General features: G+C 49.7%; 1 protein-coding gene across 1 annotated transcript in view; it reads left to right on the forward strand.

The window, feature by feature from the left end:
* LOC119464428 (exocyst complex component 5-like) overlaps positions 1–24,285 on the forward strand; it is a 223,009-nt gene that overhangs the window by 185,911 nt on the left and 12,813 nt on the right. The window contains exon 15 of the mRNA XM_037725388.2: positions 9,676–9,836. Within this exon, the coding sequence (XP_037581316.1) occupies positions 9,676–9,836 (161 nt within the window). The remainder of the gene's footprint in view (positions 1–9,675; positions 9,837–24,285) is intronic.

Here is a 24,285-nt window from a genome sequence, read left to right on the forward strand (position 1 = left end):
TAAAGACTGTATGAAGCCAAGGTAACCATAGGGGAAATTTAACAGCTTTCTAAAATGAAAATTTAGAATTATGAGCAAGGGCTAAATTTGCAATAAGTTACATATTTTTTATAGAGAAATAGGAAAACTTGAAAAAAAAAAAAGACAACTTATCACTGGTGGTAGCCGAATCTGCAACCTCCACATATTCATGTGATGCTGTACCAATTTATCTAAGGCAGCAGGTGCCTCTTCATCCACTTTCTTGGGTATTTGTCGTGCACAATAGGCAATAACTGATACAGTTAAACCTGCTTATAACGAACCTCCATATAACGAATTCCTGGATATAACAGTTTTTCTATTCCCCGCGTATACTCCATAGAAGAACATGTATTTGACACCTCCATGTAACGAAGTGGCAGCGGGAGACCCCCTCGAAGTAACGAAGATTTCGCCCCAAATTTTGTCATTTTTGCGCGAGCAGCAACCGGAAGCACCTTCTCCGCTGCAACAGAATGCGAAGCGGCGGCGGCGCACTTGGCGGGCATAAATTCACTGCGACTGCGAGGCGAGATCGAGCGCACATGTGCGTGCGTGCGAGCGTGTGCGAGGCGGGCCTGCATCCCTCGACCCGGCGATCTTGCCGCCACGGGAGTGACCCTTGATTCGAACCGGATCCCGCCGCTTGCTGCAGCTGGCCTAGCCCACCAAGCTGGCACTCTCCTTTTCCTGTTGATGTTGCCGAAAAAAAAGGTTATTTTTTTCAACGTGCTGGCAGCCACTCTTTGGTTACTGCACAAGTCTCTTCGCTTCACTTCACTAACCTGACACTAGGCGACACTATACAACGCTACGACGCCATCGTGTCGCTCGCTCTTCGTTTCAGACGCCTCGCGCTTGTGCGGAACGACACGCGTCCACGCATCCAGTACCTGGTGTGACATTCCCAAGGATGAGTGCTTCGACGAAGAAACGCAAGATATTGACTCTTGAGGACAAAATGGCCAACTTGGACGCCGTTTCTGGAGGCCAAAAAAAGAAGGATGTAGCTGCCAAATTTGGTACCCCAACTAGTTCTTTGTCCACAATCCTAAACGCGAAAGATGGAATTCGCGGCGCAGTGGAGCGTGGCACGGACGGCAAGAAGTTGAAGTCATCAACATATGCCGACGTCGACAAAGCTGTGTTCACATGGTTTATGGACATTCAGACACGAAACGTACCCATCAGCGGCGCTGTTTTGCAGCAAAAAGCAAGGAATTATGCTTACATCCTGGGCTGCGATGATTTAAAAGGCAGTAACGGGTGGCTCGAAGGTTTTAAATGCAGGTACGGGATTGTCGGCAAAGTGATCAGTTTCTTTTTCGAATTTTCGTGCCGAACCTGCATATAACGAAATCCTCTTCATAACGAAGTTTTTCGGGAATTTGTCAATTTCGTTATATCCAGGTTTAACTGTAGATTAGGCGGCTGTTGAAGCACATAATCGACGGCATCTTAAGGAGTCACAAGTTTTGAGACTGTCGATGGTGTAACATGTGAAATCTTGAGAGTGACGTAGCTTAATGGGACAGTCACACCTCTTGTAGAGCTTTTGGAATTGGTGGAACCATCCATGTAAATATGTGTGCAGTCAAAGTAGGACGTCAAAAGCCAAGAGGAGTTCGACAAAGGCGCAAGCAATTTCCTTGCACCCAAGTTAACATACGCTATACGGTTACATACATACTTTGCACGGTTACATCAATATATGCAGCTTTGCAGAAACTGAAAGAGGACGATGATTGCTCTAAAAGAGGCTGTTATATCCAAGATTTGACCCAAGCATTAGATGGAAATCACAAGCTTCACCTAATATGATCCACGGCTACGACCAAATGCTACCCAGTAATTTTGAAATATTGAAAAATTGTAGCAAGCTAAAAAGTAGCAGCTATAGCATCTGTGAATGTTTCTCACCACCCATCCAGGCAAATACAAAAGAAAACAGAGATGTGAGTGACAAGGTTGTGTTGACTAAAATCAATGGAAAGCTATTTGTATGGGATGATGCACGCGGCACGAAGGTGCTATTAGCCCCCAATGACCGGTGTTTCCCCATAGTTGTAATGAGATGTCTCGTCAATCGATTCGGTACCTCTTATGTTACACGTTACCCTGAAAATGTTTTCTGTGATGCGTGTTAGCATTTTACATAAAACCAGTGGTCTCGAGGATCTTCTTCATGCATATAACCTCGACATAACTGCTCTTTACGAAACATGGCTTCATGATGGCATTCTCAATCAAGATGTTGTGCCTGTTTTGCAAGATCTAGTTCATCATGACCGTAACTAAAGGGGTGGTGGCGTCACATTTGTACTGAAGAGGGTCATTGAGTACACGGTGATGCCTCACCGTACGAAAGCTGAAATATTGTGGATCACCTGTGCCAATTTAATGCTTTAATAGGTGCATTTTACAGATCCCCCAAATGCCGACCTTTCAGTTCTAGAAGCATTACACAATTTTTTGCATGAATACTGTAAGCGAGATGCTTATGTCATAATCTACGGTGATTAAATGCGACCTGCCCAAAATAAATTCTGACCGGCTTAGTGTAAAATCGCCTTGCCAGCATTCAGAGCAGCTGCTTAACACTGCTTTTTCTTTTCATTTGATACAGCTGGTGAGCAAACCGAAACAAGTCCCGTCCACTTTCTTTACCGGGTCTTGTTTTTGTTTCTGCAAACATTCGGGAACTTGGTTACTCGATAGTTACATTCCTAGAGATGTCGGACTACGAAGCAGTCCTTTTCACGAGCCATCTGGCGAAAAAAAGATTCGGAAAGTTGTAAAATGATTTCTTGACTTTAATTGCACCCAAGATGAGAGAATATTACACACTAGAGCAAGACTAACATTTTCACACGACAATATGCTGCCAGATTCTCAACAAATGAAGATTTGTGAATTCACTTCAAGGCAACTGTCAGTGATTGCATTCACAAAGCTAATGGAGGATAACAAAAGAAACATAACCCCTGGATTTCGTGCGAGATACTGAATTTGAAATGTCAGATAAAAAGCTTGTCGTGTTCTTCTAGCCACAAGGGTTCTGTTTCACTGCAAGCACATTGTGATAAATTGCACTTAAAAATAGTCTTCTAAGCAGTGCTGAGCAGTATCGAAGATACGTGTATCTTAGATACTATCTTAGATACTATCTTAGATACTATCTTAGATATTCTTTCGGTATCTTGTATCTGTATCATGATACGTCTGGCAAGACGCGTATCAGTATCTGTATCTCTGATACATGAAAGAATGTATAGTGTAATACAAGATACTGCTATCGCAACATCACCGTGCAAAACTATAAACGTTGACTGAACTCCGCTTCTCAAGCTGATACTGCTGCCACAAAGCCACCTTAATAAAACTAAAAGCAGTGACGTTTTTTTATCTTTCTGCCAGAGCCGTCCAGCGAGGGCTGGCGATATGGTCTGCGCATTCCTATTAGTGGAGCAGAGTCACGTGGTGGTGCTCACGCCGTCCCAACAAAAACAAGCACGCGAACGTCTGCGGCAGCCAACCTTTTGTTTTCTTTATTTTTTGTTTTTACTTGCGTCGGTGCCATGACACTTAATCATAGCCACCGTACTGTGCTGCATGCGGCATCTTTCGTGCAAATTCTGATGCTGCTATAGTGTCGTTATTGAAGTTTCTCTTGCATGGTGCTTTGTTACGAAGTCTGAAAAATGCAAGAATGGGGTTGCCTTGCGTCTAGTGGCTTTCACACATCAGTGATTTGAAGGATTTCTTGGATGGAAGTTTGACTATGTGAACCAAAGTGTGGATGGCGATGCTTCCGGGAGACTTGTGCATAAGGCGGCTATTTTGTGTACGTGATTGTTGCTCGCAAGCACCACAAGTAATTTTGGGCTACGTTACATGATAAAAATTCTCTGAAATATGAATAAGTTACGAAAGCTACACATTACGTATGGACTAGTGTTTGTTTATACATTTACTGCTACATTGTGTAGATCTATAATAAGAAATTTGCGAATGTATTGAAGCATCTTAAGATACAGATGGAAAGTATCGTATCGGATACAATAATTGTGGTAGTATCTTGAATCGTATCATGATACAATTTCAAAGTATCTTTGCCCAGCCCTGCTTCTAAGTTTGCTTTCTTCAGCGTCAGGATGCATAATTTTCTGATGAATGGGCCCAAAAATCTTTGGATACATATAACGCAGAAAAAAAGGTACCTTTAACTAACTAAAGATCAAGGATGCTATTGTTTACTGATAGCAACCATATATTCGATGCATTTAATGACCATTTTTCGTCAGTATTTCTTAGCTCCAGCAGTCACTTCACATCCTTTCAGCAAAGCTGTCTTGAAATCATACATAAAAAAGGCATCTTTTTTGGCTTTGCTTGATTTATACACTTAAGAAATCGACTGGTCTTGATGGCATATCGAATATCGAGCGGCGTTCTCGTATTTTCGCCTACATTTGAGACACACCTTGAGCGCTTATCAGCTGTTCTTCAAATCTTCCATGAGGCTGGCCTCCAACTAAATTCATTGAAGTGTCACCTAGGTCGTCGGCAGTACACAGTGCTGGGCCACCTCATCGACGCTTCCGGTATTCAACCAGACCCGAAGAAAATTCGTGCTGTCAGGTCTTTTCCTGTACCTCAGTCTGTAAAAGACGTCCGAAGTTTTGTAGGACTCTGCTCCTACTTCCGACGGTTCGTTAAAGACTTCGCAGCGATTGCCCGTCCACTTACTGATCTTCTGAAGAAGGGCATGCTGTTTACGTGGGGTGCTGCTCAAACTGCCACATTTGCCCACCTGGCCAACATTCTCACCACGCCACCTATACTGGCCCACTTTGACCCGTCCTCTCCTACAGGGGTCCGTACCGATGCCAGCGGTCACGGTATCAAAGCCGTCTTAGCCCAATGCCAACAGGGACAAGATCGTGTTATCGCCTACGCTAGCCCCCTCTTCACAGCAGCGGAGCACTACTATTCGATTACAGATTGTAAATGTCTGGCTCTCGTCTGGGTGGTTTCCAAATTCCGCCCATACTTGTATGGCACGCACTTCTCTGTAATCACGGACCACCACGCACTCTGCTGGCTTTCCTCACTCAAGGATACAAACCGGCCCGCTTGGTCGCTGGGCTCTGCAGCTACAAGAATATTCCTATGCAGTAGTGTACAAGTCGGGCCGTCTACATCAAGATGCAGACTGTTTATCACGCTATTCAGTGGACGAACCACCCGCCAACACTGACACTGATGCAGACGCTTGCGTTTTCTCAGTTTCTCAGCTGCTACACGTCGCCGACAAGCAACGCCGTGATGTCACCTTGCACGCCATCATTGATCGCTTGGAATCTTCGCCTTCTGATTCGTCCCTTCACTTGTTTGTTCTCCGGGATGGTGTATTATACTGCCACAACATACGCCCCGACAGTCCTGCCATACTCGTCATTCCTAAGCACCTCCAGTCGGCTGTTCTCCAAGAACTTCACGACTTACCAACAGCAGGTCACTTTGGCGGCTCCCGCACCTACGACCAGATTCGCCGACGCTTCTTTTGGCCAGGCCTTGCCTACTCCGTCCAGATATACGTTGGGGCGTGTGAGAAATGCCAGCGCCGAAAAACACCATCGACGCTCCCTGCCGGGTGTCTTCAAGCACTCGACATTCCTTCGGAGCCGTTCTTTTGCGTTGGCTTGGACTTACTTGGCCCTTTCCCTCTATCACGTCTGGCAACAATTGGGTCGCTGTTGTGACAGATTACACCACGCGCTATGCCATCACCAGAGCGCTTCCAACAAGCTACGCCACAGATGTTGCCGATTTTCTTTTACGCGACGTGATTCTGCAGCATGGAGCTCCACACCAACTGCTCACTGACCGTGGTCGGACATTCCTTTCTAAAGTCATCACTGACATCCTGCAGTCGTGCTCCACCAAACACAAGCTAACTATGTCTTACCATCCACAGACTAATGGTCTCACGGAGCGCCTAAATTGAACACTGACAGAAATGCTTGCAAAGTATGTCTCGGCCGACCATACTGATTGGGACCTTGCCCTACCCTATGTCACATTTGCATACCATTCTTCACGTCCTGACACGGCCGGTTATTCCCCGTTCTTTCTGTTGTTCGGCCGAGAACCCACATTGCCACTGGACACATTCCTTCCATCCTCCGCAGCAGAGACCAGCAAATATACACTTTACGCCATCACCAGGGCAGCCCAAGCATGCGAAATTGCCCACTCTCACCTCCTGACCTCCCAAGAGAACCAATGGTGTTTTTCGTATTTTTGCGTTGCGTTTATGTACCAACTCCTTCCATTGGCTGCCAAAAGGTAGCCGGCAGTATCTAACAAATAAATAAATAACAGTCGCACAAACTGCCAGGCACCCACCGTTGTAACTTAGCGGTTGCCGGTTCGATCCTGGCAGCCGCATTCCGATGAGAGTGGAATGCTTGTGTACACTGCATTGGGTGCAGGTTAAATATAAATAGCTCCAGGTATTCAAAATTAGTTCACAGTCCCCCGCTATAGTGTGCCTCGTAAATATATCTGTTTCGGCTCATAGAAATTACTTTATCGAACTGCCAAGCAGCGATAAGCTTTACTTAGCTGGTTTTCAACAGTTTGCTGGCTTTCTATGGTGATGCAGGTCCTTTTTTAGTTTTATGTATTTGTTGAATATGTGACCACAAACAGCTTGGTGCCTCACTACAGTACAAATTGAATGGTGTATGTAGCAGCAAAAAAGCTTAAAAAAGGTTAACTTCACTGCCCTGGCTAGGCCCATTGTCGAGCTGTGGCCGAGGTGTGGTTTCGCAGTGATATACAGACATGTTTGGAATGTATACAGTGTTCATCATTTTTTTTTTATGCCTATGAAGACACTGCAGTGATCAGTAAAGTAGTGAGATTTGGTTGCAATTCGCCGCCGGGCCCAACTGTACTCAGGCAGCGGTGGCAGTGTCTCCTTTCAGGGCTCCGTAAAGGCCTAAATATAGTCCGACGTAGCGTGAACGCGTGCACACATTATGTCACGTTGGCGAGAACAACAGTGGCTATAGTTTGACCGATGGTTCAAGGTACTGGCACCGCCAACGTAACCGGACGCGTGGCCAATGCGCTCCGACGCGCCCGGTAACTACGTAACCGGAAGCGCGGCCAATGCGCTCCGATGCTCGCGGCGTGTGATGATGCTCGCCCACGTGCCGATGGACTATAAACGCGCCTTAATGCTCTCTTGTGGTTTGACCTCTAGCTCTCAAGGTGAAAACTGTTCGAGTCGCCAACAGCTGCCCGAGGTAGGGTAATGAAGCGTTCGCTTCAAAATAAAGTGATAAACAATGACAGCACTTAAAGGGACACTAAAGGCAAATACTAAGTCGACGTGGACTGTTTAAATACCTTTCCAGAAACCTCAAAACGCTTGTCTTGTGCAAAGAAAAGACTTAGTTTACGAAAAAAATTGGATCTGAAGGGTCCAAATACCTTTATTGCAATTCAAATCACCCGCCATGCCAACTGAGGAGTGGTGACGTTGCATACGCCATTTTCTGCCGTTGGTGAGTGTACGGCGCCCGACAGATGGCGGTACGGTGCGCCGCTGCAACTGATTTTGGTAAAGTGGCGTAGACCGTTCGGGCATTCCGCGACGTTGCATGGAAGTGGAATTCTCTGCTACTTGCAGTTAGTGCGAGGTACGCGAGCCAGAAAAACAAGCGCAACACTACATGATAACAGAAAAACTGAAACGCGAAAGTGCGGGCGGCGCAGAGTCGAGCGAACGCGAAACCTTTTGACCGCCCGCGTTGTTGTCAACGGTGTAATGTCAGTTAGTTCTTTTTTGTAAAAGTGTAATAGAACTGGTGAAGTAGTATTTTATTTCTTCTTATAATACAGTACAATTATGGTTTATAACGAGTGGTTCAGTACTAGTGACAGAATTTAAATGTGGAGTGCCTTCGTCATCGGGCGAGTACTTGAATCTCCCGGGGGAGTCGCTAATCATGTCCTGCATTTACCTTAATTTCTCTATTACTAAGGCTCTGCTCGCGATAATATTGACGCTTTAGAGATACTCGTGCACTAATGCATCACTTTAGCTTGACTTAGTATTTGCCTTTAGTGTCCCTTTAAATGGCACATGCAGAACCTTGGAGCACCCAATTAAGGAAAAAGCCATTCTTACCAGGAAAACACACAATATATTTAATGCGGGAAAATAGGTAATACATAAACACTTAATGAAATATTAGCCAGAGGCAGTTACAGCACGTTATTCCAAAACTAGCAAACGAACAGGCAGCATAGCACGTTGCAAGTGGTAACATTGCACTCATCACACTAGTCAACCTGAGATAAAGCTTTGTGTGAGAGTAGCTTTTTACCTCACCTGTATTTATGCCACGAGCGTTATCGGATGTTAAGTTTTCCTGGATTATGAGTTCCTTGGTTTTTGGTCCCCTAAGAGATGTATAAACAGGTTTGTACTGCACTGTGAATTGGCACATGTTCACTGACAGGGCTTTGACCTTGTTAAAGGGACACTAAAGGCAAATACTAAGTCGACGTGGACTATTTAAATACCTTTCCAGAAACATCAAAACGCTTGTCTCGTGCAAATAAAAGACTTAGTTTACGAGAAAATTGGATCTCAAGGGTCCAAATACCTTTATTGCAATTCAAATCACTCGCCACACCAACCGAGGAGTGGTGACGTTGCATACGCCATTTTCTGCCGTTGGTGAGTGTAACGGCGCCCGACAGATGGCGGTACGGTGCGCCGCTGCAACTGATTTTGGTAAAGTGGCGTAGACCGTTCGGGCATTCTGCGACGTCGCATGGAAGTGGAATTCTCTGCTACTTGCAGTTAGTGCGAGGTTTGCGAGCCAGAAAAACAAGCGCAACACTACACGATAACAGAAAAACTGAAACGCGAAAGTGCGGTCGGCGCAGAGTCGAGCGAACACGAAACCTTTTGATCGCCCGCGTCGTTGTGAACGACGTAATGTCAGTTAGTTCTTTTTTGTAAAAGTGTAATAGAACTGGTGAAGTAGTATTTTCTTTCTTCTTATAATACAGTACAATGATGTTTTTATAACGAGTGGTTCAATACTAGTGACAGAATTTAAATGAGTGCCTTCGTCATCGGGCGAGTACTTGAATGTCCCGGGGGAGTCGCTAATCATGTCCTGCATTTACCTTAATTTCTCTATTACTAAGGCTCTGCTCGCGATAATATTGACGCTTTAGAGATGCTCGTGCACTAATACATCACTTTAGCTTGACTTAGTATTTGCCTTTAGTGTCCCTTTAAGGGCCTTGCATACTACGAAGTTGTGCACAGCGCCACAACTGCGAAGTTTATTGTTTTCTATCAGCAATGTAATGAAGCTGCTGTTTGGTCGTCATTGTAAAAAATAATCAAACTTGCAGAGGTCTTAGAATTTACACCAGCTTTCCATAAATCAAAATATTGGACAAACCCCTTGGGACTTTGTATGTGGCATTGCTTAGTCTCTCACTTGCAAGTATAACTTGCCTTGCTCTGTGGATTACCTTACCTTACCTAGTGGGTACGTGGTTGTTTGTGCATATTAGCATTTCTGTGCAAATCTGGTCATCTTACTGATGCAGGTGGCATGATCCTCATCTGTGACCACAACGAGTACCGCAAATGTGCCAAGCAGTTCAAGATCCCTGCTCTGGACAAGATGTTCGATGTTCTGCATGCCCTCTGCAACCTGCTGGTGGTGGCACCGGAAAACCTAAAGGATGTTTGTCGGGACGACCAACTGGTAATGGTGGCACAATTTACCATTGCTTCTTGCCTACTACCTAGAAGCCATGAATACAGCATACGCTCATTTGCAGTATGAGCACATGGTTCAAAACGAGGTCTAGAGAATGTTGAGACACTTTGCAGGGTTGCTGACATCGCAAGGCTTACTCTGCCTACTTGTTTGCTTTTTCCCAAGGGCATGAACGGCATTCAGCTTTAGCCTGATCAGAGAGCAGCACAAGTGTTATGCATTGTCGCATAAAAGTTGTGCATGTGGCATACCTGCCCTTAAGTCAATAAGTGATGTGTTTTGTTTGGGCATTAAAATAGTACCATACATAAGTCAGTAAACTTACTCATGAGTCAACTCATTCAGACTCGTATCGACCCATGAGTCTGAGTGAGCTTGAGGAAGGCCTAGTCTGAATAAGAATGGAGTACACTGGCAAGGTGGAACAGGTTCATGATTCATGTTCATGAACTGAAGGTTTATTAACAACATGTGCCATTCAAGTACATAGTCACAAAGAAAAAAAAATGACAATGTCAAAAGTGGGGTGACAAAATCAGCAGTCACATGGGCGAGGTGCAGTTATGTGTTAGCTAGAAAGGCAAACTGCTGCTTAGCTTTAGCGATAGATGGCTGGCTCACACAAGACTGTGCACACTGCCAACCTGGAAAACTTGGGAATTTCACGGGTGTGCTTATCTATGTGCCTCATAAGTACGGAAGTGTTATTGAAATCTGGAGAGCCGACACAAGGCCGACACTGACTTGATAAATGAAAGCTGGGTGCACCTTTTAGTGAATTGAAATGCTCTCTCAAGTGAAAATAATATGACGGCCAGTTTGGACTATGTAAGCCTTGCCACAAGACCGTGGAACTTTGTAAACAACACCCTTATAACTGTGTAAAGCTGTCGATGTGTTTAATTGTACACTCGCTACTCTGATGAGCCGCCCCATCCCCCACTTTCGTCTGAATGGCCTCACAAGCGCTGCCGAGCTGATTTTCTGAAGAGAAAAACGACGTCGAAATCATAGCTACTACTAACCTTCTTGAGCCGATGCAACACCAAGTGCAGGTACAGAGTAATGACTATCTTGTGCTTTTCCGAAGTAAGGGCAGGATTCTCAAGTAGTCTAGTTGCTACTTTCATTCTAGGGAACAGCCATTTATAAGTACAGTATAGACCACTTATAACGTAACCGCTTATAGTGCAAGACCGGATATAGTGCGGTCTTTTCAGACACCCGTTAATTTTCCCATAGCACTCCATGTATACACGTATCGCTTATAGTGCAGTTGCGGGAAACGAAATACCGGTTACAGTGCGGCTGCCTGGGAGTACGGAAGTCAGCGGAGACGGCGAACGCTCCCCTCAAACGGGCGCCCCAAGGAGTGCTCGAGGAAGAAAGAGAGACGAAGTGGAGGAGAAGGGCACGTGGTGCGAACAAACAGCCAGTGAGGCTGAAACCAGAATCTTGAGTGCGAGTCGTTAAATGTCACGGCGCGCATAGCGAGCGAGGGCCACGAAACTGCCAGCGCCGGCCAACGCTCGCTTCACGATAACGGCAGTGAACGAAACTTCAGGGAGCGGGCGGCGCCGGCACGGCACGGCGAAGGGCGCACGCGGAGACCATAGAATGTGAGGGAGGAGGGCGGCAGGGAAGCGAATTTCGCCTCGGCAACTCCGCCGCTTCAGTGGCTCCCTCGCCCTCCCTCGTAGCTCCCTCACTTTCGACTGTCACCGTGCGCGCCCGCCGCTGCTACAGACGGCCCGGCGCCAGCTCCTCGAAGTTTCGTTTTCTGCCGTTATCGGGAAGCGGGCGTTTGCCGGCGTGGACAGTTTCGTTGGCCGGCCTGGGACAGCGCCGCTGCTTCCCTCTGCACCGTAGCCGCAGCGTGCAAGGTCAATACGTGACTAGAAAGTAGAGGAAGCATAAAGGAGAAAGAAGGGTTCACTGCCATTTCCTACGCGTGGCTACGGTAGCGTGGCTGAGACGTCGGCACGTACACACTTCCGGCGCAACGCAGAATCGGCGACCTTGCCATTTGAGAGAGGGTGAAATTTCCGCCGCATTTTTTTTTTTTTTTCCGCACGCGTTTGAGGGGTCTCTCCTAAGCTTTTACTCTATGGCGGTGCCGGAGCAATGCTGGTCGGAGGCGCCGCTGCATGATTTGGTTCGAATTAACGAGATTCGACTGTAAATTGAATGAAAATGTTCTAGCCGCATTCCTCGACTGTCGCATACGCGAGGCGGCTCGGTGCACATGTTTTGCATATGTGCAGGCCTTGAAAATTGTTGCTTTGGTTGTAGTGCGGTACCGCTTATAGTGCGGATATTCGTGACTCCGGCGACTTACGTTATAAGCGGTCTACACTGTACATGCTAATGAACTGGAAGAATACCCAACCGATAGAAGACTGTCAACTGGCACCCCCAAAACTAGCCTGCATGAACACATGACTAATACAAGGCTGATTTCAAGCATGATGTGATCAAACAATTTTTTACAATTTTGTAATGTGCTGAGCCAGCATTCAAAGAAGCTTGATGGTTTAGGGGAGTACGTCCATCACATGTGACTGTCGTGAAAACCTAAAGAAGTGTCTAATAGCTGCACCTTGTTGTCCTTGCCAACCTCACACGTGATATCGATGCTATGACCCCTATACCTAAACACTTTAAGTATGTTGACCAAGACGCTAGTACAATATTTTTTGTCCACAAAAACCATGTAATCATCCATGTAATGAAAAACACAAGTGGCCAGGCCCTAAGTATGACTTGAGGAATCTTTTAGAAAAGTGACTGCTTGATGGGAATCAGAAATTAAGAAACGATCCACCTTGGACTTGTGCAAGTGCCCTAGCAGAAATCTAGATACCGCATGCTACCACGACTCACGTTCCGTAACAATATCTCTGATAGGGGGATGTCCAGTTTGCGAGTGTTAGCATTGAAAATCTCAAGTTGATTGGCCTCTGCTGCCTTGATGGCCGCTGCAAGCCACTCCAACCCAAGATCAGACAACATGGTGTGTGCATGCTTTTTTACTCATAATCCGACAAAAAATCTGTTTTATCCAAAGTCCGTAATATCCAAAATGCCTTACTTCCGAAACTTTGGTCGCGATGTCTTACATTACTGCAAAGAGTGAGTGACAAACATCCAAAGTACAAAAAAAAGGTCGCAGTTTTGCCTGAAAGGCGAAGCATTGATTGCGATATTGTCACGTACGAGTTTGTACCGCTGTGGACAAAATGACGTTGGTTGGGGAAGAAGAGGCTGAAGTGTCTCAGAGCTTGGTAGATGCTGTCACCCTGGCCACAGAGCTACAACCCTCTAACTGTATATATTGTAAATACATACATTTTCTCCCTGTAACATTTTGGTGGAAGTGCGGGGTAATCTCGCCACAAGCCGGCTCTGGATCTCCGCAGCGGGCGTCACATTGGTTCCGCTGTTATGGCTACTGACGCTGCCTCCGACGCTGACGCTGCCTCCGCCGCTCAGACACTGGCGGAAGTGGTACTAACCCAGCTACGTCACCCGGGAATCTTCACTGGCACTGGCAAGGTCGACGTCGAAGACTGGCTGACGTCGTATGAGCGCGTCGGTAAGCACAACAAGTGGAATGCCACACATTTGCTGGCCAACGTGATCTTTTACTTGGAAGGAACCGCGAAGGTATGGTTCGAGACGCATGAAACCGAAATTACAAGCTGGGACTCCTGCAAGGAAAAGCTACGCGATCTTTTCGGAAGGCCTGTGGGACGTCAAATGGAGGCCAAGCAAGAGCTAGCGTCTCGTGTCCAGACACCAACCGAATCGTACGTCGCGTATATTCAAGACGTTCTGGCTCTCTGCCGTAAAGCGGACGTGGACATGCTAGAGGCCGATAGGGTTGGACACATCTTGAAGGGCATCGCGGACGATGCGTTCAACCTCCTGATTTGCAGGAACTGCTCAACGGTTGAATCCGTCATAAAGGAATGCCGGAATTTTGAGCAAGCAAAGAGCAAACGCATCGTACAACGCTTCGACCGACTTCCCAATACGGCTGCCACTTCCTCCTGCAACGACCCTTCGGCATCACATCCGCCTGCCATGCCAAGCTTGACACAGGTCATCCGCCGCGAACTTGAGGCTATGGCTCCAAGTTCTCACTGTCCCCATACGCACGACAACCTGACCATCTCGCTCGATCAAGCTGTTGTCCGCCAAGAAATTGCCAACATGGACATCCAGTCTGCCGTCCGCCCACGTCCCACCCCAACCACTCCTGTCATTGCCTCTGCTGCACCTCGCCAGTCGTTCCCGAGTCGATATCGGAACCCATCTGATTGGCGAACACCGGATGACAGGCCGATTTGCTTTGCTTGCTCCCGGGTCGGTCACATCTCCCGCCACTGCCGTAGTAGCCGCTGGTACTCCTCGCCTCGACCATACGCTGATCGCCGCTTCGACCGAGACCCTCGGTCTCTGTCGCCCCTTTCTGAACCATACCATGCCGGCCTTCCCTCTCGGGGACACACCACTAGCCGCTCGCCCTCGCCGCGACGCCGTCAGTCCCGCTCGCCTACACCTCGACGTCCCTCGTCCCCGTCCTACGCGGGCCGCTTCTCGGGAAACTAAGCAATGCAGCCCCCGGAGGTGAGGCTGCGTTGACGACTCGGACTGCAAAACCTCTGCTGACCCCTGCTGCTCGACCGAACCTTGTCGAAATTTTTGTTGATGATGTACCCGTTCAAGCCCTCATCGATACTGGCGCTCAGGTGTCGGTTATGCGATCAGATCTTCGTAGCCGTCTCCGTAAAGTCCTGACACCTGCCAAGTCGCCTGCTGTCCGAGTGGCTAATGGCAGTACAACAGCCGTGATGGGTATGTGCGCCGCCCGTGTTACCATTGCCGGTCGTCCAGTGTTAGTCCTGTTCACTGTACTGGCCGAGTGTCCCCACGAAGTGATTCTTGGAATCGACTTCCTGACTGCTCATTCAGCACTTATTGATTGTGCAACCGGCACCCTTCGCTTTGAACTGCCCCATTACTTTGCCGACCCGACCGAAGACCACAAGTCCCGACTTCGTTCTGCTGAATTTGTTCGCCTGCAACCTGATGCTGCGACCTACGTCCTCATGTCGCCTTCTCCTCCACTTCGAGATGGTCCTTACGTGGTGTCCCCACTTTGCGACGTTCTCCTGGCACACCAAATCGCACTACCCAGCTCTATTGTCACTCTTGTTAACAATCGAGCGTGGCTTCCCCTTCTGAACTTTGGTTCTTGTCTGCAAGTGCTTCCTGAGGGTGTATCTCTCGCTTTGCTGTCCCCTTTGGAGGAGTGTGGAGTGGCTGCTCTTACGCCCGAACCACGATTCGACACTGCTGCAGCTTCCGACCGTCCTACTTCAAGCAACGACAAGTTTACGCCCATGATAGCTACTGACCTACGGCCTGCTTACGCTGACGCCCTTCGCCATATTCTGATGTCCTATGAAGACATCTTTGATTTTGGAAATCGCCCGCTAGGTCGCACCCGTGTCGTCACCCATCCCATCCTCACTGGTGACGCTCCTCCTATACACCGGAGGCCCTACCGTGTGTCAGCGGCTGAACGCCAGGTGATCCAAACGGAGTTGGACAAAATGCTCTCCAAAGATATTATCGAGCCTTCCTGCAGTCCGTGGGCGTCACCTGTCGTTTTGGTTAAAAAGAAGGACAATACCTGGAGATTTTGTATCGATTACCGTCACCTGAATAAGATTACGAAAAAGGACGTGTATCCGCTTCCGCGTATTGATGACGCGCTGGACTGCTTACACGGTGCCAGTTATTTTTCATCGATTGATTTGCGCTCGGGCTACTGGCAAATCGCAGTGGATGAACGAGATCGCGAAAAGACCGCCTTCGTCACCCCAGATGGTCTCTACCAATTTAAAGTGATGCCTTTCAGACTGTGTAATGCCCCTGCTACCTTCGAGCGCATGATGGGCTCTCTTCTGCGCGGATTCAAATGGACCACATGCCTCTGCTACCTTGATGACGTCATAGTTTTTTCACCGACGTTTGAGAGCCACCTTCACCGACTCTCAGCTATCCTTGATGTTTTTCGACGTGCCGGCCTACAACTCAATTCTGCAAAATGCCATTTCGTCCGCCGCCAAATACGAGTACTTGGTCACTTGGTTGACGCTTCTGGCGTCCAGCCTGATCCTGAAAAAGTTCGTGCCGTTGGGGAGTTTCCCCTTCCGCGTTCTCCTACCGATGTCCACAGTTTTCTAGGGCTGTGTTCCTATTTCCGGCGATTTATCCAGAACTTTGCCGAAATCGCTCGTCCTCTCACAGACCTTCTGAAAAAGGACACCACTTTTCGTTGGGGACCCGACCAGGCTGAAGCATTTTCAACACTTATCAGTCGCCTTACCAATCCACTCGTGTTGGGTCATTTTGATCCGCATGCCTACACAGAAGTTCGCACTGATGCAAGCGGCCATGGCATTGGCGCTATCTTGTCCCAACGACAGCAGGACACCAATCGCGTCATCGCGTATGCTAGCTGTCTTCTTTCTGCACCAGAGCGAAACTACTCGATAACAGAATGTGAATGCTTGGCCCTTGTTTGGTCCATTGCTAAGTTCCGCCCTTACCTGTTCGGTCGACATTTCACCATCGTGACAGATCATCATGCCTTATGTTGGCTATCCTCACTCAGAGACCCGACAGGCCGTCTTGGCCGCTGGGCTTTGCGCCTGCAAGAGTACACGTTTTCCGTGTCCTACAAATCTGGGCGGTTACATAAGGACGCCGACTGCCTCCCCCGCTACCCTGTCGACCCATCCGATGGCACCGAAACCGATACAGATACCTGCGTTTTGTCGATCTCCGACTTCTCACGCATCGCCGACAAGCAGCGTCGTGACCCATATTCGCGATCCATCATCGAACGCATTACCTCGAAGCAACAGGACGCTTCTCTCCGTATGTTTGTTCTCCAGGACGGGACCTTATATCAACGCAATATGAATCCACATGGTGCTGAACTGCTCCTCGTTGTTCCCCAGCATCTGCCTCGACAATTCTCTCGCAGTTACACGATGCGCCTACCACTGGTCATTTGGGTGTCTCCCGTACATACTACCGTGTGCGCAGACGATTTTTCTGGCCTGGGCTATATCGCTCTGTTCGAAGCTACGTCGCTGCCTGCGAACTTTGCCAACGCCGCAAGAAGCCTCCATTGTCTCCCGCTGGCCACCTTCAGCCTATAGATATCCCCAGTGAGCCATTTTTCCGTGTCGGCTTGGACCTCCTTGGCCCATTTCCTACCTCATCCTCGGGCAACAAGTGGGTGGCTGTTGCGACGGACTATACCACGCGTTATGCCATAACTTGGGCCCTCCCTACAAGCTGCGCAACTGATGTGGCCGATGTTCTCCTCCATGAAGTGATCCTACATCATGGTGCCCCACGTCAGCTACTCACCGATAGAGGCCCCTGTTTTCTTTCTAAGGTTGTCGACGACCTTCTTCGCTCTTGCTCAACGTCCCACAAGTTCACGACGGCTTACCACCCACAGACAAACGGACTTACCGAGCGTCTCAACCGTACACTTATGGACATGCTCTCCATGTACGTGTGTGATGATCACCGGGATTGGGACTGCACCTTACCTTTCGTGACGTTTGCATACAATTCGTCGCGTCACGATATTACTGGTTATTCCCCGTTCTACCTACTATATGGCCGTCACCCTCTCCTGCCTCTTGACTCACTGCTCCCTTCTGACGCCACCACTACCACGTTCTATGCTCACGACGCCATTGTTCGCGCGGCCGCAGCACGTCGTATTGCCCGTGACCGTCTTCTGGCATCTCAGACTATCCAGAAGCACCGTTACGACAGTCGTTGTCGGGACGCTCATTTCAGCCCTGGGTCCCTTGTTCTGCTTTGGCTACCCTCCCGTCGCGTCGGCCTTTGCGAAAAACTGCTGCCACGATACGTCGGGCCATACCGAGTTCTTCGCCAAGTCACCAGCCTCACATATGAGATCTCACCTGTGAATTCGAAGTCTTCTACCACCCCAGGAACTGATATCGTGCACGTTTCGCGACTAAAGCCCTATAACTCGCACGCGGATTCGACACCCTAAGAAGCATTGAGACGATGCTTCTGCCGCCGGGGGGTTAATGTCACGTACGAGTTTGTACCGCTGTGGACAAAATGACGTTGGTTGGGGAAGAAGAGGCTGAAGTGTCTCGGAGCTCGGTAGATGCTATCACCCTGGCCACAGAGCTACAACCCTCTAACTGTATATATTGTAAATACATACATTTTCTCCCCGTAACAATATCAAATTAGTAGACGGCTATACGAAGTAAGGACAGTAGTTTTATCGGCCGTATAAAGTTGTAAACATTCACTTACGAACTAAATTAACAAGCGCAGTGTCACGCACACAGGTAAACATGAGCACGTCCCACTCGATGACCGCGGAAAGTCACTGTCAAAACACTTCACTCAGGAAGTGCGGCAGCAGCAGCAAGCGAACTAGATGTCGAAAGCGCAGCGCATACGAAGCTACCGGCACTGTGTGTCCTTTGTCCTTTCAGGGTAAGATCGCTTTCAAGATACGGCACCCGCGCAGCCGCCGGAGGTGAACGCCCCCTTCCCCCCCCCTTGCTCCCCGTGCCTTGTGCTCGAAAGAGACGTGCGCTTCCGCCCGGCCTTCCTCCCTCTCTCGCACGCGCGCGAGATTGAGGCCGCGATAGTCTGCTGACCCTCCCAAGTCTGTTGTCAACCCGTGTCGACACAGCAAAAATACGCTTTATACTGTCACAGTACAGTATAGACCACTTATAACGTAACCGCTTGTAGTAAAGGACCGGATATAGTACGGTCTTTTCAGACTCCCGTTAATTTTCCCATACCACTCCATGTATACACGTATCGCTTATAGTGCAGTTGCGGGAGACGAAATACCAGTTACAGTGCAGCAGCCTGGAAGTTTGACAGTCAACTGAGACGGCGAACGCTCCCCTCAAGCCGCAGATATACTCCAACGTAACGCTAGTGCGCACGTCGAGCTCCGCGACGTCATGGAGGCGAACAACCGGTGCGTCTCGCGCCATTGGGCGTGTTCCAACGTTTCTGGCGCGTGAATAGCTCCGTTCATATTTTTGGCCCTCACGAGCATTGTCATGAGTAAGACGCCGGCGGCGACATAAAAGAAGAAAAGGACGAAGTAAACGGACTGTTCTGAACGGCGCGAGCGCGCGACATGTCATGAGTAAGACGCCGGCGGCGACATAAAAGAAGAAAAATGTCACAGTTTCGCCCTAAGGGCGAAGCAATGAATGCGATAGCAACACAGCAATGCCATACGAAGTAAGGTGAGCGGCTTTGGTAGCAATATGAATTGTAGTAAACATGACCTGATTAAGTAAGCAGGTGTGCTGCGCCGTAAGTAGACCGACATGAAGAGAGACTCGATGACCACGAGAAGGCGCCTGTGAAACGGTGGTGTTGATGAGAAGCGCTTCCCGTGGGCAGCGCGTGCGAAGGGACACACCTGTAGCGCTGCACTGCCGATCCGGGCAGCATTGCATGTGTAGCGTGCGTTGGAAAATGTGGCCCGACTATTACTAACTGAATGAACAAGCGTGGTGTGAGCGCGCACAAACAAACATGAATAGATCACACTGAATGACTGCAGACAACGACTGTCAAAACGCTGGCAGCAAGCAGCGGGCGAAGGTACGTGCGGTCTATCGCTTCAACGGAAACTGAGCGGCGAATGCACGGCGCATAAAGGTCAGAGCCGTGTGGAGATAAGCGACGGTGCGAGCGAGCGACGAGTGCGGTTGCTGGCAGAGTAGAAGTGCGCCCCCCTCCCCCCAGCTCCCTCCGGCGCTGGCTTCCCGCTTCCTTGCTTGCGCGTGGGAGATTGAGTGCGTTCGCTCTCCGTGATAGCGCGCGTCCCCGCACGCTTCCGCTCGGGCATACGGCGCGCGGCGAAGATTTTATCTATAGGGAACCTGACGGCGACGGCAAAGACGACGGCGACGCCGACGGCAGAAATCCGGTTGAAGTGTCCATATAATTGCTATCGCAATAAAAGGACGAAGTAAATGGAGCGTTGCGAGCGCGCGAGGCGCGTGACCCGAGGTATGGTCGAGGGAGAAACGGCACTGAGCGAGCATTATCGACGTGGCTCCGGGCCAGGAAGGTCGCATCGCCAGCTCCGCTCTGGCGACGGGAGACTTGGGGGTCTGGCCCAGTCCGTGACGCGGGCGGTCCAAGGTGTGGCCGTCGACCTCGGCAAGCTCGAGTGAGGCTCCTGGACTGGCTGCAGCCTCTCACGGCAGGACCGGGCACCCCAGAGAGGACCCCTCTTCCACGGCAGACCGGCACGTTCGATGATCCCCGGAACGCCACGTCGGCACTCGGGAAAGAAGCTGGACGGAAGCGGCGACCGAGCACGTCGCTAGGCCTAACCCGTCACCTCTCCCGGCCACGTCAGCAACAGCGACCGGGTCAAACAGGCTCCGAAGATGAGCGTGTGAACGGACCGGTCCGACTTCAATGCAGCAAGGTTTATGCGACGGTCGGTGAAAAGACAACGACATTGAGAAAGGATCAACGAGATTGCCGCCGGGAGAATACGAGCGACGAGGGCGAACTGAGTAAGGACGATACATTCTTGTAGTAGGCCAGAGTTGCCAGACATTCGCGTAGGAAACGCCCAGAATTAGTGTAGGCGTAGTTAAGGACATGTTTAGTGTGTATTAGTTCATTAGGTTGTATTTTTGTTAGCATTTATTTATTCATTGTCTTTTAGTTCAGTGTGTATTTGAGTTTTTGGTTTGAGGTTTTTTTGGTTAGAGTGTGATTACATATCTGCTTGCTGTGTTGCCATGAGTCTTCCCTCTCCATCTCTCATAACACCCGCACGCTCCCGAGATCGGTGACAAAAAAAACATCACAAGCATTCCTCACGAAGTGTGGGTAGAATGACGTAATGGCGGGAGCACTCGAAAGCACATCCGTCGCCGCGGCTCTCTGTGCATTAACAAGCATGGTGTCATGCGCGCACAAGCACAGTGCACGGCGAACTCTGTCCTCGTCGCGGATGGCTTTCAAGATACAGCGGCCCCTGCGGGCAGGCGTGTATGCTCAGAGTAAACGCCCTCCTCCCTCCCCCCCCCCCCCCCCCGGGAAGGAAGACGGCGCGCTTCCTTCCCGCTTTCCTCCCTTGCGTGTGCGAGATTGAGATGCGATCACAGGCTCATCCTCGCACGCTTTCAGTCACACATAGAGCATACGGCGGTGATTTTATCACCCTTTGACTTTATACGGAACCTCGCGGCGACAGCTACGGCAGCTAGAAATGCACCTGGAGTGTCCATATTATTGCTATCGCAATAAAATTGTTGTTTTGGTTATAGTGTGGTACCACTTATAATGCGGATATTCGCGACTCTTTATAAGCGGTCTACACTGTATGTAATGTGGAAAGAAGAGGACATGGTTGATGCTCTGGGAGACGATGAAGATGATTTTGGTTTTCGGTTCTCTTCACAGCCATTAATACCCATCTGTAAATACTAGTATACTTCTTCCTTCCCGTAACGTTATTGGTGGAGGTGCAGGGTAGTCACTTGTGCAAGACAGAGCTCCGCAGCAGACGTAACCTGGCCGCCATGTCATCCGAAGGGGAGTCTTCAAACGCGGCCCCGTCAATGCCATTGACGGTCGTCTTATTCCAGCCTCGCGACCCTAGTATGTTTTCTGGGATTGACAATGTTGATCGATGACTGGTTGGTAAATTACGAACGGGTCTGCACCCACAACAGGTGGGATAACACGCTTATGCTGGCCAACATAATATACTACCTCAAAAAAACGTCACGGGTCTGGTTCGAGACACATGAAGAAGAGATTACAAGTTAAGAGTAGTGCAAACAGGAGCTTCGTGATTTGTTCGGCCAGCCCATTGGCCGCCAATGTGCTGCTCAGAAGGACCTTGGGACCCGTGCACAGATGTCCACTGAATCTTACGTGGAGTACATCCAGGACGTCTTGGCTCTTTGCCGCAAGGTGGATAAAAATATGTCAGAAGTAGACAAGGTCAGTCACGTTTTAAAAGCCATAGCGGACGACGCGTTTAACCTACTCATGTATAAGAACATCACAACAGTCAATGAGATCATTAACGAATGTCGGCAATTTGAAGAAAATCTGCCCCGCCCAACAACATTGCAAAGATGATTGCGCCGGACCTAGCACCCCAATCCACCGCAAAGCTCCGTGACCTCCTCGAGTCCTACGCCGACATTTTCGACCTGAATGATCGCCCTTTGGGTCAAACTACGGTTGTGAAGCATTGTTTAAAATACCGGCGATGCGGCACCTGTTCACCAATGCCCATACCGGGTGTCACCCTCTGCGCGACAAGTTATCCAGAGCCAAGTTGGACAAAATGCTTGCCAAAGGGATGATTGAACACTCTTCTAGCCCGTGGGCTTCCCCTGTTGTTCTCATCAAAATTAAGGACAACAGCTGGCGATTCTACGTGGACTATCGTCATCTAAGCCAGATCACCAAGAAATATGTCTACCGACTTCCATGGATCAACGATGCTCTGGATTGTCTCCACGGTGCCACTTATTTTTCATCAATCGACCTTCGCTCCAGATATTGGCAAATTGCCTTGGATGAAATGGACCGTAAGAAGACCGCATTCGTCACATCTGACGGCCTCTATCAGTTTAGGGTAATGCCTTTCGGCTTGTGCAATGCCCCGGTGACCTTTGAACGTATGATGGGCATACTCTTGCTTGGCTTGAAATGGTCCATCTGTTTGTGCTACTTGGATGACGTCATCGTATTATCTCCAACTTTTGCGGCCTATCTTGAACGACTTTCACCTGTTCTTTCTGTTTTTCGTGCCGCTGGCCTGCAGCTCAACTCGTCCCCACTTTGGTCATCGCCAAATAACCATGCTCAGACATCTCGTCGATTCGTCAGGCATTCGCCTCAACCCGCTAAAGTTCGTGCAGTGCAGAATTTTCCTGTACCAACCTCTGCCAAAGATGTTCGCAGCTTTATCGGTCTTTGCTCTGTAGGAAAATGCCTTGGCCCCGCGGTCCATGGCCACAGCTCCAGTCCTGGCCGGCCGTGCCCTTGGCGCAGCTCCTGCGTTCCTCGCGCCACTGCTCACGTGTTCGTCATCTTCCTCATCCACAGTTGGCTCCTATCCACTATTCACGTCAGCGTTCCCACACGGCCCCTCCCTCTGCGAGGGCGTTGACGGCACTGGCTGGCAACACGGCAGTCAAACCCGGTGGCACGGATGACGAGAGATGCCGAGTCGCCATGGGCGACGACGCTACGTGCTCGCTGAGCACGGCCACGAACGCAACGAAAGACACACGCACCACTGCTCCCCGTTGCAAAATCACTCGCTCACTCCGCCACGTCATCACAGCAAGCACATCGCAAGGCACAAAACGAGGAGAAGTGACGAGTCGGCAGTGGTTGGTGCGGTTGGTCGTCGGCCCAACAGGCACCATTCCTTCCTCCATGGCCAGCACTTTTCCCCGCATCTGCGCTGTGAAAGCGTTGACGGCACTGGCCCATGGTGGCTGGCAGCGACGGCATGATGCTCCTACCAGCAGGCGAACCTTGGAGACTGATAAAGCACCGAACAAGGATCAGCGGAGCCGTCAAAGCCTAGTCACCGAGGTCTTCCAGGAACTCGCAGGCCCTAAACCTGACTGGCTTCCATGATGGACTCCTCGCGAAGATTGAGCAGACCCAGGTGGTGCAGCTTCGGGGTTGAGGTCTTGCAGGAACCAAAGGCCCTAAACCATGTTGAGGTTTTGCAGGAACCGATAGGCCCTAAACAGTCCCCTGGCGCACACCTGGTCTGGTTTTCTTCTCCGACCTCGTTTGCCGAGTGCACGCAGCAGGTCGCCAGAAAGAGCCGCCACCCGCTCAATGCCTTGCCACCAGTGACCGCACCGCACCACAGCAGAGAACCAGGGAACCACGCACCGAGAGACGGAGCCGCTCTCGAAGAGGTGTTGGCGCGATCGCGCGCATGATGTCAACTGCGCTGGCGATGCCCTTCTCGAACGGCTGCGCCGGGAGCTGCAGCAGCGCGTAGAAGACCACGCCACCACCAAGACCCACGCCAGGCTCGATGACTGCGACGGAGGAGGAACCAGTGCAGTTCGCACCGCGAAAATGGTTATGCACCATGGCTGGGTAGGAGCCGCCACTAGCCGTGGAACGGGTACCTTCAGCACTCCCCACGACCATGGTCTGTCCCGGAACGCAGCCGGGGCCCCACGTTACGGGCGCCAAAGTGTGAAAACGCCTCGGCCTCGCGGTCCGCGGCCACAACTCCAGTCCCTGCCGGCCGCGCCCAAGGGCGTCCAGCTACAGCTTGCGGGTTTCT

Source organism: Dermacentor silvarum, chromosome 9 (assembly GCF_013339745.2).
Source record: "Dermacentor silvarum isolate Dsil-2018 chromosome 9, BIME_Dsil_1.4, whole genome shotgun sequence".
Classification (NCBI taxonomy): domain Eukaryota; kingdom Metazoa; phylum Arthropoda; class Arachnida; order Ixodida; family Ixodidae; genus Dermacentor; species Dermacentor silvarum.